The 18,737-nt window shown below is 42.5% G+C and overlaps 1 protein-coding gene across 15 annotated transcripts in view; it reads right to left on the bottom strand.

Moving 5' to 3' along the window:
- The window catches only part of LOC111073227 (tight junction protein ZO-2), a 114,008-nt gene that overhangs the window by 7,305 nt on the left and 87,966 nt on the right, over positions 1 to 18,737 (bottom strand). For 9 of the 15 annotated variants that reach the window (XM_041595098.1, XM_041595103.1, XM_041595101.1 and 6 more), the window contains 5 exons: positions 9,332 to 9,501; positions 5,622 to 7,226; positions 4,967 to 5,561; positions 913 to 1,146; positions 60 to 673 (listed from right to left, as the gene is read on the bottom strand). In XM_041595098.1, the coding sequence (XP_041451032.1) occupies positions 60 to 673; positions 913 to 1,146; positions 4,967 to 5,561; positions 5,622 to 7,226; positions 9,332 to 9,501 (3,218 nt within the window). Of the gene's footprint in view, positions 1 to 59; positions 674 to 912; positions 1,147 to 2,049; positions 3,697 to 4,966; positions 5,562 to 5,621; positions 7,227 to 9,331; positions 9,502 to 12,474; positions 12,692 to 14,134; positions 14,195 to 18,737 lie in introns of those variants that run through there. The other 6 variants (XM_041595104.1, XM_022365542.2, XM_022365557.2 and 3 more) reach the window with 4 other exon arrangements.

Here is an 18,737-nt window from a genome sequence, read left to right as displayed (position 1 = left end):
TGGCAATAAATGATTATAATTAATTATTTAAATATTTCATGGGGTAGTGTCTGGCTTACCTTGCATTTGGCACTGATTTGAGATCATCGGGCGCATTGGGACCCAATCGGCCCAGGTTCTGCATTGCCATCTGCGTATTGTTGTACGAATCGTAGCTGGACACACTGTCGTAGGTGGAGGCACCTCCTCCGTTGGCCTTTAGCTGGGCGGGACTGCCCATGGCCGCGTTCATGCGTGCCTGCCGCTCCAGCGAGGCCTGGTGCTGCTGCTGCTGCTGCTGCAGCTGTTGCTGCCGTTCAATGGTATCGGCAGTGGATCCGGACCCAACCAGGGCATTGCGGGTTATGTACTCCGCCTGGACATCATCCTGGACCACTGGCTTGCCAAACAGACGCTCCTGTGCGGATCGACCCAGAGTGCCACCCGAACTGCCATTGCGCGATGAGGAGCCCGAAGTGTTGAGTGGAAGATCTCCCGGCTTGGACTGACGATCGATGCGTGGTGGCAGATCGGGTGCATTGATGCCGTACAGAGATTGTGGTCTGGCTGTGGCAGGATCTCCTCCTGGCTGCTGCTGCTGGGGCACACTGGTGCCGTAGATCGCGTACTTGCTGGCATCCACCGTTTGGCGGCGATTAGCGGGATTCCCTGGAACGCCATGATCGTAGGGTACCTGTGTTGGAGAAAGGTGCAATCACCAGTGCATTGCGTGTGGATTGAAGATTCAAGGGTAGCGAAATAGATTAGATACTGAGATACTACTGATCACTGATGGTATTAGGGATTGGGCGCTTGAAAAACTCGAGATGTTGTTTGGTTTTATCTTCTTTTGTTTTAGTGGAAGCGCATGCTTGAACTGATTTGTTTTAAATGTTTAACTGTTTGTTTTTTTTTTTCTTTGTGGCCTCTTACCGTATATGGAGGTGGTAGTCCTTCACCAATTATGTCTCTATCCCTATCCAAGTTATCCTGATTAGTGGCAATCGATGGATCTGAGCTCGCTTTCACCAACTGCGGCAAATTGCCAAGCGACAATGATGCGGATGGGCCCGGACTAAGTTCCAAATCGGATTCGGGACTTGATGCATACGATAGACGGGATGTGGTCATGGGGAATAGGAAATCATCGGAGAGGGATTCTACGGGCTGGGTTTTGTTCGGTTCGTTTCGTTTCGGTTTATGATTTTTTTTTGGTTTGTTTGTGGTTCGTTTGGTTAGGCGCAAATTTTTGGCAGAAAGTTATAATATATTATAGCAATAAAAAAATTTTTTTTTTTTTTTAGAATTTAGCGCGTTGAGAGAGCAACCAAAACATTTGGTATTTTTTGTGGTATTTTGGTATTTGATAAAACGCAATAACAGCAACAAGAAACGTTGATGAAACATAACAGATTATGCGATTGATTGATTCGATTGATTGAGAGACGATTGTTTTCGATTGCCAAGCATTTGGTTTGTTTGTAGATGTGTGTGTGTGTGTGTGGACGAACACAAGATATTTTTGGTAAATAGTATTTTTTTTGGTATATTTTTGGTTTTGATTTCGATTTTAGTTGGTTTGGACGAGGACATTTTTGATTATTATTCGTGTGGTTTAATATATGCATCGAGTTTTACGGGATGATTAAGCGGGAAATGACCATGATGATGTGGTATATTTTTTTTTTTTTGGTATTTTTGTAGTTTTTTTTTTGGTTTGTAAATAAAAGAAACAAATGAAAACGAAAAACATTTAGTTAGCAACTTTATCGAAAAAAAATATAGTGCAAAAATGTGTAAATGGACATTTTTGCAGATATATGTAGACTTAAGCTAAAATATGTCAAATTTTTAATTTGGGAGAATAATTATTTGAATATTGATGGAGAGTTTAGGTTGTAGAGATGAAGTATTGTCATTCATTGTGGCAGAAATGAGGGGAAAATGCAATGAGGCATAGCGAGTATAATATTTTAAAGTATATAGATCTCGTTGAAGAAAACAAACGAGTAATAAATACCGCGAGAGCCGTTCAAGACTCCCAACGAGTAGTATGTTTATATTTGTTTCTCGTTGCCCAATAAACGAGTAAGAAAAGCAGCGAGACTTCCTTTGAAAGTTCTTTTTTTCAGGTAATTAGATCCTGTTGTAGATGTAAGAGTTCTTCAACTAGTTTTCTCTCCCAAGGAATGACAATTTCCGGGCTCTTCTCAGGTTACATGATGTTCATGATCTCTCTACATGCATTTAGTCACACAAATATTATATGTACATACATTAAGGAATAGCGAGTAGAGGTTACACACAGATTATGGAAGTGAGTGTGGGGGCATACCTTATGAATAATTTAGTATTAACAACTACATGCAATAATTACAAAGACAGTAGGAGCATAGACAGAGATTCTACATTCAGTTGAAAAGCCAGTTGTGCCGCAACGAGAATGATTTAAGGCATTTATTCGGAGAGAAGATTTTCCTCCAAACTTTTCAACTAAATTAACACCGATTCTCATGCAATGCACTCGTTATTTTGGCCAACATTGTTGTTGGAATCAGCATTATATTGAGCATTATTATTATTATTGTTATGGTTATTAATATTATTGCTGTTGCTGCTGTTGTTGTTGTTGTTGTTCTGGTTGTTGTTATGGTTGCTGCTACTACTAGAATTATTCAAACTGGCAATCTGATTGGTGAGGTTATTGAAGGCCAAGCTAAAGTTTCTAGCATCATCGCATCCCCCATCCTCATCATCGACCAAAGTGCCATCGCTGCCGCCCTCGTCATTCCCATTCCCATTGCCATTGCCCAGGAGGTTGCTGACAGAACTGGAGGATGTGGGATAACAGCCGCCGCCACCATAGCTGCTCCGTATATTGCCGCTTAACAGTCGCTGCTGTGGCTTGGCCATGGGCGCCCTCTTGCCCACCACCACATTGCTGTCCAAGGCAGACGATGGCTGCTGCTCCAGCTTGAAGTTGCTGTTCTTATTCTTCTCCAGCAGATTCAGACTCGAATCGAAGACATTCTTCTGCAGCAGCTCGTGGTAGTAGTAGGGCGTGGTGCGGCGCTCAATGACCGCACCGGGTCGCAGGCCATAGCGGCTGACTGGAGTCGGTGCCGGTGCCGGAGCCGGAGCTGGAGCTGGATTCGTGGTCGGAGCATAGCCCATCGATTGAGCCGTGCTCCCGCCACTGCCATTCAGATGCAGATTCATATTCGAACTGGAGCGATGGTAGTCATGCTGCGGTGTGGCAAAGCTATTGCTCAGAAGATTCGGCTGTGAGCTGTGATACTGGGTGCCGGCAATGTCCCCCTCTATGGGGTTACCCTCCACCTGCATCAGTGAGCCGCCATTGATGATGGGAGCTGCAGGGTGGGCGGCAGCCAGGCCGCTGGGCATCGAGGAGGCTGGCTTGATGATGGGCACCATGGTGTAGGACTTGCGATTGAGAGGCTTCTCTGCCAGACTATGGCTATGCTGTCCCTGGTACACCCTCGTGGGTTCAAATCCCACAGGCGGAGGCCGTGGCGGAGGAGGGGTCTGGCTCTGTCTCTGGCTGTGGGAGAAGCTGCTGGGGGAACTACGACGCATCGTATTTTGGCTATAGCGCGGCACAGAGGTCGATATCGATGTGGAGGTGCGGCAGCAGGCAAATTTGCAAGGCTGGGCAATATAGGGAGGGAACAACATTTCGGTTGGGGAATCGGGGAACTGTTATGCCGGGATAATGGATAATGGTTCCAGATACATGGACAGAACGATCACGGGCACGTATATGTATGAGTGAGTGTGGGGTGTGTGTGTGTATGGGTGTAGTTTTAAAAAACGGATAAAAAAACATTTGAAAAAGTAAAAATTAGAATATTGACCATAACCAGTTGTAGAAAATTATAGAGTTATAGTAGAGTTTGTTTTGTAAAATTAGTTCAAGAATTACTACAATAAATCATTAATATGTACTCGTATTATAAAAGTTGAGGAGTGTCTGGGAGCGGGAAAGAGTTCTTCTAGGTTGGTAAATTAATTTAAGATTTTTCTGTAAGGTTTGATCTAATTTATATATATTCTAATCGTGCTTTGTTGGATTTCTACTTATAAGATATCATTCTTTTAGGTTAAAGTACTTCAATGGAAAGGTTTGGGTAACATTTAAGATCCACTTAGTATATTTAGCTAAACCTTCATGAGCAGGTGTCGAACCCATGGCTAAAAATATCTTTTAAAAGAAATCTTAATCTAAAGCTATTTGTGTAAAATTAAAACTACATTTTGCTAACCTTCAAAGTATCCATTAATCTAAAGTTGATTAAACACCCAAAACCCTCTATGCCAGCGGTGTGTCAGCTCCTATTTCTCCCATTTCTTCGGAAAACAAAATATTTGTACTGTGCATGACGAGCCACATTGTTGCTCAATTCGAGTCTCGCCGAAAGGTTTTAACTGTTGTTGTTTCATTGGTCCCACCTTTTACTCATGCTCTATATAGTCATATTACTCCATGGTTATCTCTTCGGAATGGTCATTCTTAGGAATTTAAACTGTAAATCTAATGAAATTTACTCTCCTACCTTTTTCTCTCTCCCAGTGTGGCTTAGCAGATGAGCTTGTACCAAGTAACGAGAGAAAATCGAGCGAGTAGTAACAAAAGAGTTCAGTTTCTCCTGAGTACAGTTCTCGTATAAATTGCCCTTCAATCCCTCTCCCATATTTTATGTCATCTGCTATACCATCTTTTATCCCATTTTGTATCCCAACTATCTTCAAAACTCTCACTTCCCATCACCTGTTTTTTTTTTGCTGGACAGTTAGGACATTGTTAAAGTAGAAGCTGATGAAGTTATCAATCGAGTCACGACATCGACAGATCAGACTTAAACACTAACTACAACACTAGACAACACGAAGACAACAACTAGAATGGAACTACAACTATAACTAAAAAAACTAGGAGTATAATGTGCTGGGGGGCTGGAAGACTCACCTTAGACTCGGACATCCAGACGGCACCGCTTTGCTGCAGATCGATCGAGTCGCGTAGCTTGCGATACCACGCCTCCTCATCGTTTAACACAATCTGAGTGCTGAAGATGTGCGACCAGACGCGCTCCAGCTTCTGGCATTGCTCCAGCAGCTTCTTGGAGCTCTTGTGGGCGGCCTTGGGCAGGCCGTGGCGCAGCTGCTTGATGACATGCTTGCTGTCGGTCTTCAGGAATATGACCACGGGATAGAATTGTGCATAATTGAGACGATCGACGGCATTCGGGGTGATGTCCAGCAGGGCATGCTTGCCCCGGTCCATTACATCGCGTATATTCGAGAGCCGCACAATGCGGCACTTGCCGCTGGTGGCGGACTTGTCGTCGTCCTGCAGCGGTGTGGAGAACTTGTCGGGGAAATCCTTGGCCAGACGCTCCCTTGCCAGATCGGAGACGGGGCCAAAGAGTACGACGGGGCGCACAAATCCAGGATGTCGGAGCACCACACGTTCGTAGGCGGGGAACTTGGAAATGCTGTCGGAGAAGACCACATCGTCCCAGTTCTCGCGGGACAGACTCTTCGAGCGGCGATGAGTGGATCTAATAGGAAGAAAATAAATATTAGAAAAGCTTTTTGAGGATATTTAAAGTCAATTTTACCGTCGTCGCCGGAAGAAATTGCCACGTGATTCGTTTGCATTCATCTCCTTTTTGGTGGCATTAAACTGAGCGGTGGCCAGCTCTTCGGCCCTCGATTTATTGGGTATCACACCGCGCTGCATCTCCTGGTGGCCCCTGCCAATCTTCAGGACCTGCCAGGAGCCAACCACTCCGTTGTGTAGCGTGTCAATCACTCGGAAAACGTCGCCCGCTTTGAAAGCCATCTCGCCTTTGGAAGGATTATCGCAGTGGAAGTGGGTCTTGATGTGAAACGAGTCGCCGCGCTGATTTGTGACCACCTCGTCGTACTCCTCCTTGCAGTACTGCACAATCAGATCGATGCGATCCTGCAGACTGAGCAGGAACAGCACGGCCTCCTCGCGGGTCACCCCATTCATGTCCATGTCGTTCACCTTGAGAATCTTGTCGCCGGGCATCAGGCCCTGCAGGGATGCCGGTGATCCCGGCTGGACAGCTGTCACAAAGATCCCAGCCTCGTTGCCGCCGGTGAGGCGTATGCCCACACTGCCCTCCTTCTGGAATGAGATAAAGCGCGGCTCGGCGCTCTGCCGCTCCTCGTAGAGCTGTCTCCTCGAGCTGTAGAAGTCCTCTTGGGCTGCACCGCCACTGGTGCCGCGTGGTGGCGGCGGACGTGGCGGTTCCTCCACGCCACTCCTGCCCCTGCCCCCATTGGTGGGGCTGACGGGTCTGTCCAGCTGCTGCAGGGACACCCCATCCATGAGCGGTCCGCGCGAGCGTCCGCGCGGCGTGAGATTGCTCTTCTCCTCGTTGAGGACGCCGTTGCCATTGAGGCTGGGGCCGTTCGAGGTGCGTGTCGGGGGCTGCACATAGAGATTCTGGGACGAGTAGCTGGCCCCGCCCGGCAGATAGGCATCCTCCAGGTTATTGCTGCAGCCAGAGACCTGAGCCTGGTGGCTCGCATAGATATTGCCGCTGGTCTGCTGGTGGTGGCCCGAATTGTTCAGATTCATTTGGCTAACGGCCGCCTGGTTGGTGATGTCGCGCAACACCACGAGATTGAGGCGCTCCTTGCAGCCGTCGATGATCTTTTTCGCCTCCTTGAGGCTCATCGTGTCCCCGCAGTTGGTGTTGTGGATGCGCGTGATGATGTCGCCCTCCTGCAGGCTATAGCCATTGGCGTTCAACTGTTCGCGTGCCTTCGAGGAGATCTCCTTGACGAACAGCCGACAGCCCAGCACCACCCCATAGTCGTCCTTCTTGTTGCCCTTCGTCAGGGTGACCTTGATCGGCTGGCCCCCGCTGGCATTCTGCACGAGCGAGGAGTTCAGGGAGTTGGGCTGACTCAGGCTGGACATCACAGCGCCGCTCGGCTGACCACCGCCGGGCAGGACTACTCCGCCATTGCCATTGGCCACCAGCTGTCCCACGGAGCTGAGGCTGTGCGAATGCTGGTGCTGGTGCTGCACCCCACCGGGCAGCCCCGTGTTGATTGTGTTCAGGGGCACGCGCCTCTTCACCACCAGAGTCACTGTGTTGCCACTGTCCCGAAGCACCTGCACCGCTGTGGCATACTCCACATTCTCCAGGGAGACGCCATTCACCGAAATGATGCGATCGTTGACTCTGCAAAGGGGGAGGGAGGGCATGGAAGGTTCGTTAGTATCTGGTACGAGTATATAGATTGCATTGTCACAGCACTGGGCACTGGGCACAGTAATAGCTGGTTTCAGAGATCTTATGGTCCTCGTAAACCTCGCTCTAATGGCCAAATCGTGACCGAGCATACAGAGAGAATAGAAGGAGAGAGAGATACAGGTTTCTGTCCACCAACCCGGTCCATACCACATGCCACATAGCACAGCGACCATATGCAGGTCATTAAGCAGCAACGACCTTGTCCAGTTTACACTGTCATTAGACATGCAGCCATAATTAAACAACAACAACGAGACACTGAGCGAAAACAGAATATTCTGTGTACCTAAGAACATGTTTTGGGATCGGGTCTAAAGATCATGGTACATATTCTTGAAAGAGAAGATCTTGAAATGAGATATACGACGATTGAAATCTCTTGGAAAAATATTTTTCTCAGTGCATCTACAGCTAATGCCACAGAATGTTGTGGATCATTGAATCGGCAAAGCAATCTACGCGTAGTAACAGGTAGAGATCAGAACTCGAGACGGGTCTCTCGAGAAAACTCAAAGTGAAATTCAGGTTAGACATGGATTGAAGTCATACGCTAATAAACAGACACAGACAATTATCTGCGACTATTCAGGAGATGACTAGACTCGAAGTGGAAGTGGAAACAGAAGTGCAAGTAATACACACAGAGAGAGAATCAAATGTCTGCCTTGCTAAGCGGCTTCCGAATGGTTTTCTATGGGAGATACCCTGAACAATTACATACATGTATACGAACCGTTCTTGGAACGGCACACAAGAAAAAGTAATAGCACAAATAGCACATGACGAATTAATGACAAAAATGTTATAGATACAGATACCAGATACAGATAGATCTGAGAGAAAAGTGTTCTCTCTCTGGGTTTGCTTTGCCTTTGCCAGACAAAGTGGTTAATAATTTCCATCATTAAATTGCATGTCTCGAGGCGAAACATAACCATAATTAAGTTGTCCACAAGTGCAGAAAGAAGAGAGGCACTAAACCAGTGGAGTGAAGCAAATATGTGCCGCGTTTTACTTTCGGTTTGGAACCATTGAGTCTGTTTTAGCACTGGCTATGGCTCGGACTCTCAAGTCTGCTCTCCTCTGAGCGGCTTAACAATTAAGCTGTGCAAAAATGCGGCAAATGTGGCTTGGAATGGTCTTGGTCTGAGTCTGAGTCTTCGTCTGAGTCTTAGGGTTTGGGAAAACATAGCTAGCTAACAGTGAAACATGGGGCGTAATGAACCCCACACCACCATCACATGCTTTCCGGCAAGGTCTGATCTGGTCTGGGCCTAATTTAACAAATATTTTTCCAGGCCAGCAGCCAGCAAGCAAGCGGGTTTTTCCTTTTGAAAATGTTTGCAGCAGGTAAGCCAGAAATTGTTCTCCAACTGTCTGTCTGTCTCTCGGTGTAAATAGTTTCTTTGGAAAAAAGATTATGACAAGTTTTTAATCACGAAGCAAAGTAGAAGGGCCAGCCCGGTGTCGGATCAGGTCTGCGGCATGCTGTCTCGTCTATTGAAAAACGCTTTGGAATTTTTATTATCAACAAGAGACACAACTACAGAGGAGACCGGGAGGCCTGAGAGTTTGGGGACAAACAGAGACCTTAAGCACAGAGCAGCTGTCGAGCAGTCGAGGCGTTGGTTTAATTATATATTATTTTTTTGTATTTTGGTGGGGCCCTCTGGCTACGTGAGTTGAAGGAGTGGCAAGAGGTTCGGTTCTAAGCTGAAGATTAACGATGTCAGAAATGTGATGGTTTGTCAATTGAGTCAAGAGAGCGTGTCCAGAATTTTGTAATGCTCATTAAGTCGAGAGAGAGAGAGGGGTCAATTGTGGCCATAGGAAATGCTTAGTCTGCAGTTTATTTGTTGATCAACCTGCAGCACATGCGGGGCACATTCAAGACTCATGCCAGAACAACAATTAGTTTCCTGCTGCCGTTCATTCAAAATGCATTCCAAAAGAGACCCAAATAGAGGGTCAGTTTGTGTCTAGTCACTGGGTAAATGTCGGATGTACATACTATCTGTGGGAGGAGTACTTACTGCAAACGATCCTCGGCGGGGCCACCTTTGAGCACATCGCTCACAGCTATCGAGGGATCACCGTTGGCAAAATGGGGATTATCACGTCCACCGGAAACGGCAATGCCAAAGCCATAGCCCGGCACTCGAGTCACCGAAACAGTGTGATATTCCCATGTGGTGCGATCGCCCTGTAAAACCAAAAATAATACAAAATATTAATAAAAAGAGTACAAGTAAATGCAAAAGAAATCAGTAAAAAGGTTTACCCAATTTATTTCAATATATTTTAATTGGAATCTGTTAAGGAACGATGGATACACATATGCAAGCGGAAATGCACATGTGACTTCCGTTTTTCAACGACCTGTTGCCCATCCTAAAATGCCCAACGCCCCTGTCCACTCACTCGAACAGAAATACAATTTTATGCCCCACAGGTTCCATCCAGCAGCGGCAGCAGCAGAAGAAATGGGTATGGGCATAAAAGGGGTAGATAGTACCCATAAAAATATAAATAAATAAAAGTAGATAAAAGTGGATGTAGTAGCGCTGTTTGTTTTCTGTGTTTTCTGTGTGTGCATTCGCTGTGACTTTCTGTAGAATTGTTTTCTATTTTCCCCATTTATTTTGTGTGCTCGTCTGCATTGGACAAAAGGTTAAACTACTCGTAAATAAAGATTCGAATGATTTGTTTATGGTATGGATTTTTATTTGAAAATTCTATGAATGAAACCCAAACACTATAACCCAAACAGGAGAGCGTTTAGTGATTGTGTGTGTGTTTTTTTTTGTGAATGAATGCGAGAAAATTTGAATGAAAATAAAAGAACTGATATGCAGATAGATTGAATAAAGGAGTATTCATGTGGAACAAACGTAAATGATATATGGAAATGCAAATTAAACGAATCATTCATATGAATAGCATAAAACTTAAGTAGTAGATACTCAAATGGTAAGAACTTTGGCTGAAATTCATTCATTTTTTCATTCGTTATCTTTAAATCATAATTAAAACAGTTCGCTATGGGTACAGGGGGTTGCATGGGGGATCATATCATATCTTATCTAATCTTCTGAGTATTTTAATTAAATTTTCTTAGGAAAACACACACAATAGTTGGCATGGCTACAGATATTTGTAATTCCAAGCCATTTGGTTACCTTCTTATTTAGAAAACCCCTTTAAATTCCACGAAAACTTCCACTTTCATGTATCCCTAGTTCAGTCCAACTGCTTGATCCCTTCTACAACACTCCATTCAGTGTTGATTAAGTTACACACAGTCTGCCTTTCAACACTTGTTTGAATGGAATTCATTTACTCGTTCCAAACTCAACAGTTTCAGCATTTCTATGCCACAACTGCGAACCCCACCTGAAATTACAACATCATTTGGGGTTCAACATCATTTACCCTCACAGCAGGTGCCATGAGGCAGGGCGGAAACCGTACAGAAAAATCGACAACCCCCGTCTATTAAACTCAATTGAGAGATCTCTCAATCATTACACAAATCCAATATAAAACGAGAAAATAAATCAATTAAATACAAATCCCAATTCGAGAGTCGTTTCCAAACAATCCTCCTCCTGCTGATGTTGCTGCATAGCATGCATTCAACATGATTCACTTGAATCCGTGCCACTACCACTTCATGCCTGCCCCTTGCAATCAATTTCGAATCTGTCATTCAGACAGCCAATCCCCTAAAAAAATCCACCAAAAAATAAAGCGAAATGCCTGGGTCCCAGGTGGGCGCCTGAAAAATAATAATAATAACAGACGCATCCAATTTCAAAATTTTTGGTAAAGAAGCGTAGCATTTCATGTGTGGGCCGCCAGACGCCAGACGCGCGGCTCTACACAAAAACACAAAAACTACTAAAAAAAAGAATAAACAATAAACGAAATAAACGAAATTAACTAACAAAAAGCTGTGTTGGTCGCGTGGGCTCCATCAGTTGGAGCGGGGTTTATAAATATTTATAACAAAAAAAATATACATATACACATAAATATATTTTAGTTGCAGTCTCGAAAGAGTCTCGCTCCCCATCTGTTGCAGGTGTAGCATTGGGATGGCATGTATCCATGAATTTGCATCAGACTGCTGGCTGACTCTACATCTGTTCCGTGGATAAGATTTTCCAACATACTCGTATGAGTATTTCTTTTATTTTTGGTTATGCTTCGTTGAGAACAACAAAAATAATAAAACCAACATGAAAAAGAAGATTTATGAACGATTTTTTGACCGAGTTTTTGTGTGCATTTTGTCGTGGGGGCGGCGGCGGTAAAATTATAATTAACTTAATTGCAAGTGAAATTAGTTGGAAATTTAATGGGGTGTACACACAGGCAAAGACTTTCTTTGTGGAGTTCCAGGGAAACTTTACACGAGTAGACATATTCATAATTAATCTTGTCATACGCTGTGCACAGATAGAGAGAGCACTTCTATTTTGTGTGGAGGAGTTTCCTGTAAAACCAAGCCTAGGGAATGGCATTACGGTACGAAACTAAATGAAACTATGAAAAATGTATTAAAGAAAGAAAGATATTTAAAACCTTAGGATGGGTATGTTTTATAAGAGAAGTTTCCTGTAAGACTTGAATCAGAGTTAGCTCAAAGTAAACCCATTGAAAATATGCGAACCTAAGAGAGAAATACTTCTGTATATGTACTGTATCTGTAGAGACACTTAAGGACATTTCTTTGTACCTTAGAGCTACGTAAATATTTGTATTTGTACTTTAGAGACACATTAGGCGATACTTCAGTGTCTCTACCTTAAGCTTAAAGCCTAAGAAAACTTCGAAAAAGCGAACTTTGGTTGGAGGAATATCTTGGAACTTTTTTTGAAAGAAGTTTCCCGTGTATTATCTCATGATAAAACACACTCCCATGCCCACAATAACCTTGACTCCCTCCCTAGAATTCCAGAGACCTAAACTTGTGTAAGGCAACCTTCATCTGCCGCATCTAAAGCATTCATCAGATGTTTTATCTACATAGTTTTGCTGCTCGGCTCATCGTCATAGTTTAAGTCACAGGCCCTAAGATTTATTATCCATTTTGGACACACACTCTTGGCATTTAATGGCGTTTAATTATAAGGAAAAATAAGTTGTTATGCTGCTGCTTTTGTATGCTTACCACCAACATGTTGTTTGGAACATAATCCGGAAACTTCATTTTGTTAATGAAAATGAAAAGTGTTTCTCCACACACACACACAATTAACGAATGGAACTTTGAACGAATCAAAGTAACTTAATTTGAGCACTTAATTGGCATCGCTCGTATGGCATACTCGTATTTATAGAGAGTGTAATCTTATTTGTGTTTCATTTGTTGACTTTTTGCAGCGAAACTGGAAGCACAACAAGCAACACAAAATAAAACATATGTACGAGAGTATTACCCACAAGAAACAGGGGGAAAAGGGAAAAAGAAATATGAATAAATATTCAAAGTCTTTTATTTTTTCTTGCGATAATAAAGTTTCAGTGAGGGGGAACCGGCGGGCGAAAGGCTGATGTCACTTTCAATTGTTGTTAACACTAGAGAGCACATGAATAATGTGGTGTTTGTATAATAATATAAATATGTATGTACATATATTCGTATTGTTTGCACACCAATTATATATAAAGAAAATCCCATAGATTGATTGCACTGACACTGAGATAATAATTTATAAATATACACAAATATTTTAACGAATTTTACTTTGTTAGAATTTAAATTTCGATACGTTTTACGTTTTTTAAGCTTTAGAATTGGTTTGCATAGAAACTGCGTTTTAATTTCACTTGAGGTTGAATTTCATTTAAATTTAATTTTTGTAGTTATGAATTTCATTACGCGAACATTTGCATTTGCAATATCTGTACAGAAAAATCCCATAAATATTATATTTATTTGCATTATTATTTATTCTCGACTTTAACTGAAGTTTTTGGTTTCGTTTTCGTATTGCCTTTTGGATTCTTATACTTTGGAATTTATTCTCAGATAATTTGCATATTCAAACGACAGGCGACAGAAAATATCTTTGCGAGGCGTCATCGCGTAGTACTACAGATACTTTGCACTCTCTTGCGAGTACAAACTTGTATACACATACATACATAGGTGTTGAGTTGGCAGAAATTAGCATGAAACTAAAATATATATGTAGATAGATGGATAGATACAAAATGTATCTCATCGGATCATTGAGAGTGGCAGACCCCAGACAATGGCATTTCTTTATAGAAACATTTGCATCGACAAAAGGTTTTATTTGTACGTGTAAGTGTCTGCCTGCCTGGCCTGCCACCAAGTGGCAAAAGCCAATGACCAGCTGGGTGGGAGGGGAGCTGCAACTGGGACCTGCATCTGAGTTTGCGTTGCAAATTTGGAGCGACACAAAAAAAAACAACAACAATTGGCTGTGCCTTTGCCTTCGCTTCGCGTATCGTATCGTATCGTAGCGTTGTATCTGTTGGATGCACCGAAAGTGAAATGTTTTTCGTTTCGCGCCTCACAGCTGCGCTTCGCTGAGCGCATTTTCCATTGCACGCTGCAGTCAGTTTCAGCTTCCCGGTTCCCCAAAAGCCACTGCCGTTCCCTTGTTGCTAGTCTAGATTTTCGTTTTCTTTACACTGTATCTTTTAGATGTCGAGTATCTTTATCTTTTGGTTTTGGAATGTCACTTGCTTCTTTCGAACAGCTGCTGGTCTTCGAAACTTATTAACATTTTACATTCTTAAAATGAACAAACACAAACACAACGAGAAGGAGAGACGGAGAGATATATGGAGGGGCAGACCGTGGATACACGTATCTATCAGATACGTCGCGCCGTCGCAGTTGTCCGCTCGCGGCCACGGTTGAAACTTGATTGGAAACTGTTTTTACCTACACTCCATGCGACCATGTGGATGCTAGTTCCACAGTCACTCCATGCGATCCAAACACACACAAAGAGAACATCGTATCTGTGTGTTTGCTGGTGCTGGTTACGTTCCACAATCCACAAGGCACACACACACAAACACACACTGTCATAGAGGCGGCCGGAAAGGCGGCAGCGAAAACGAAAATGTAAACAAAAATGTGAAAGAAACCTCTGGCAAATAGAAAATATTTGATAAAAGTTGTGGATGAAAGAGATTTCAAGATATGGGTCTTTTGTTTTCTTTTCTTTCTTTTTTATGAACTGCGGGTCAGTGGAATGTGTTGTTGTCTCTTTGAGAGTGTGTGTTCGTGTGTGGAACGCATTGGTGGAGTAGAAACAGAGGAGCGGCGCAATCAAGAATGATTATACTTCGTATGCAAGAAAAATGATCCGGTTTGATGGGCTCTGACGTGTTTTAAGGAGGATCAAAGCGAGGAGCTACCCTGCTGGCAAAAGATCAAATAATGGCAGGAATTTCATCATAAATTGAAAATCGAAAAGTGAAATAAGTGAATAAGTAGTCTCAGTAAATATGGAAATGTTAAGAAATTCAAAAAAGTGAAATTTTAACATACATCGAAGCAAAGAATAATAGTCAAAAGAGTCTTAGGTTAAATAAAAAAGATTAGCATTTAATCATAAATTAAAAGTTAAACTAAGAAAACTAAACTAACTAAATAGAGCAAAGAAAATTGTTCTTTATTTCCTGAATCTGAATCACAATAAAAATCTCTTGCAAACATATTCAGTTCAATTCGATTATGGAGAAAAGTCAACAAGCGATTCATCTAACACTTTCCTCAATCGATGCAATAAATCTTCATTTGTAGTACACAGATTTCTGCATCTATTCCGCAGTTTTTCCAGACACTTCAAAAGCAGAAGAAAACAAGTTGAAAAGTTCACAGCTTGAGGAGGAGACATCTTTCAACTTCAATTCAATTAACTCTGCCTCGCTCTGTCCTATCTTTGTCGTCGTCTCCGATCTATGGGGGATCATGTGCAATGGAGCAATGGGGCAACAATGGAGAGCGTATTAATTCAATCAAGAGGTTCGCTTATTAAACGTTTAAAGTGACAAACATGAGACCCCAGCGACAGAAAGATCACTCCATTAAGCTGTGTGGAGAGGAAAATTCTGTGAATTAAATTTTATATGTCTGTATATCCATTAAAGTGCAAACTATGCAGAAAATGTATTGCATTCATGAATTTTTAAAGACAAAATACGAAGCAGAAAGAAAAACAAAGAAGAGTGTCAGGGGTAGAGTTCTGCAGTGTACGAGTATCTGTATATCTGTGCAGATTGCTATTCATATATGTAGATATAGTAGTATGTTGTATGTAATCCACTATGCAGACGACTCTCGCTGGCTGTCAGCAACTGGAGACTGCAACTGACAGGCAGCAGCATTCCCCCACTCCTCGAATATTTATGCAAAATTAAAAGCAAATCAACCGAGGCAGCTCTCCAGTTCTACAGCTCTGCAGTTCCCATTCCCATTTCTAGCTCCATCTGCAGTCACAGTCGTCACTCCTCAACATCAACATGGCAGTAGAATATATGTAAACGATTCTGACGCCATTGCCAATACCCACAGAAACAAAAACAGAGACCACTGATGATGCCAATGCCTTTAAACAATGGGAACTCTAGTCTGGAATTTCTATAAAGTATAAATTCTTGTTGTTTTTTGTGGAGGAAACTCCATGCCAAAAAAAAGTAAACAGAGACCACATTCAATAGTTGTTCAATAGCCACTAAAACAAAGGCCAAATATTGTTGGGGCTTTTTTTGGGTTAGCAGAAAATATTGATTCAGATTTGTAGGAATTTTTGGTTGGAGTTGAGGGTTCAAACAATGGTATCCAAATAGTCAGAGACACTCGTAAATCATTTGCCATGCCCTCAAGTTAGGCTCTCTCTGTTCGCCGATCTAAATGATTGCCTTTAATTTGTTCAACACCTACTGGGATTTTAGATTTAACCCTTTCTTTTTCCTTTTTTTTTGTGGCTATGATCTCCGTCTCGCACACAATTTATCAACATTTTAATGATTTTTTAATCTATTTCTTTTCTAGTTTCGCTCTGTACAGTCCCAGGCATTCGATAAATCGATCAGGTAGGGGAAATGCAAGGCACAAACTCAGGCAGAGAGAAAAAAAAGGTTCTCAAGGGTCATTTCAGGTACAGAAAAAGAGCACACAATCCCCCCATCCCAATCCCAATCCTCTGGATGAAACATGTTGCGACAAGACCAAGACCTTGCCTTGTGTGGTGTGTGGATGGTAATCTGCAGAGAACATATTCCACAATACACAGACCTATCCCTAGAGGAGTAGTGGTTGTTTCTACTATACGTAGAGGCTTCTCTTGCCCTCTCTCCCTCTCTCTGGGGTGTACCTCAATTGATAAACAATTGACTCTTGTGTGCATCCAGACATACGAACATCGACACCGACAGACAGATAGACAGACACACAGATACTGCATACAAAAACAGGCACGGAAATGCAATCAACCATGACAATTTTAATTTAAGTGTTCCCTCGCCTTTCTCTCTCTCCCTTTTTCTTTACTTCCCTCTCCCTTCCTGTCTCTGCAGTGGCAGGATATAAAAAAAAACTTGGCAAAAGTTGTTGCATTTGGTCTTTGCCAAATATTCCGTACTCTTCTCACACCCCCACTTCCTTTGTATTTACTTTATTCTCTCCACTATTTCTTCTTCGTTTCTCCTCTTTTCCAACCTCTTTCCTTTTTTCTCTTTCCATTCAACCTGCTCCATGTTGCATTTTATTCATCGACGAGACACGAACCTTAAAAGTAAAAAAGTTTTGGGGATAAAAGGATTTTGGGAATACGTTTGGTCGTTGTCTTTTCAAGGATGATAATGATAATGATACACATACAGTTCATGAATCCCCCAGACTTGTGTGTGTTTTTATAGTTGTTCTTTTTTTGTATTAGGGTGTTTCAGTAGTTTATAAAGTTCCGGAAATCTAGTGTTTCATAGTGATATGGGTTCCATGGAGAAATAGAGCTAACTAGATATTTATTTATTTGCACAATATTCTTATTTTGGAATACATATTTCCTTAAAATTCCCTAGCCAAGAATATTCCAGCAACAGAACAAAGCTAATCAATATTAAACTGCCACTGAATCCTTTCTCGTTCTGTTCTCATTTCTATTTCTATCAAGAGCTAACATCGATACCCCCACCACAATATTTAGAGTTCTTTAGACACATTGAATCACCATAATGTCAAATATTAGTGCTAATGCATATCGGCAGATGGTGACCCCTTTCGAAAGCTACTTTCGTATGCAAGTCAGATGGCGATGGAACCCCTGCTGGAACGTGTACCTGTCCCATCCTCCCATCTGTCCATTTGTCTGGGTGTTAAGCGACAGTGTGCCCTGATACCCCCCCAACCGCTGCTACTCTCTGTGGTTGCACCATCATCCTGCTGGCATGGCAGTGATATTGTTGGAGGACATCCACATCCACAGGATGAACAACAACAACAACTGGAGGTTGGAGGTTACGTTGTCCTGCCGCTCACGTAGATGACATACGACTTGTCTGCGACGATTAACAAGTCGGAAGAGTGGGCTGCAGCTGCTGATGATGAGAGGTCAGGCGACAGAGAAGAGAGAGAGAGAAAGGAGAAGAGTAGGCGACAGAGAGTGAAATGGCCACGTGACGGGTCGAAGAAGGAGGTAATGGCCAGGATGAGGTCGAGGCTGACCTCCTCCTCCTCCCACATGAAATGTCGAGGCCATTTTGGGGAAGCGCTTTTCAATAACAACATTTGCATATACCATGACATTGATGTGTGGATGTGGCAAGCACTCCTACACTGCAGTAAAAACAAAGTAACTGAGGGGAAAAACAAATAACATAAAATATAATTTCAATTTAAATATAAATAAAAAATTAATGAGAAATTTGCAATTTTTTAGCATTGTATTGGAAATAATATGAAAGCTCTATTGGTGCACATATCCTGGAAGCGTATATTCATCTTTGGTGAAAAAAATTATCTATCTAAGATATGTTAAGAGGATCTATTATTGTGTGTATTAATAATTTTTGATTAAACAAATATTATGCTATTCATAAAATCACATTAATGGGAGTCCCTCTGTTAGCTTTTATATACATTTTTTTGAATTTCCACTGTGTATACCCAATTTTGTATCACTCATTTTTGTCAGTGTATGTACATTGTACATATATATGTACATACATATGTGGCACTGTTGCCAGGCCACTCTTAAATGATGCGTCTGAGTGGCTTTGGGTTTACTGTTGCTGTTTCTGTTTCCGCCATTGGAGGATCCTTTGGGGAGCATTTAACGAGTTTTATGCCGTCGCGACGTGCTAATGTTTTTGCAGTCCGACTTTAAAGCCAACAAATTGGAATGATACTTAAACTGTAGCACACACACACACAGAATGTATCACAGA

Source organism: Drosophila obscura, unplaced genomic scaffold, assembly GCF_018151105.1.
Source record: "Drosophila obscura isolate BZ-5 IFL unplaced genomic scaffold, ASM1815110v1 contig_4, whole genome shotgun sequence".
NCBI classification, from domain to species: domain Eukaryota; kingdom Metazoa; phylum Arthropoda; class Insecta; order Diptera; family Drosophilidae; genus Drosophila; species Drosophila obscura.
This window is presented reverse-complemented; position numbering and strand designations above follow the sequence as displayed.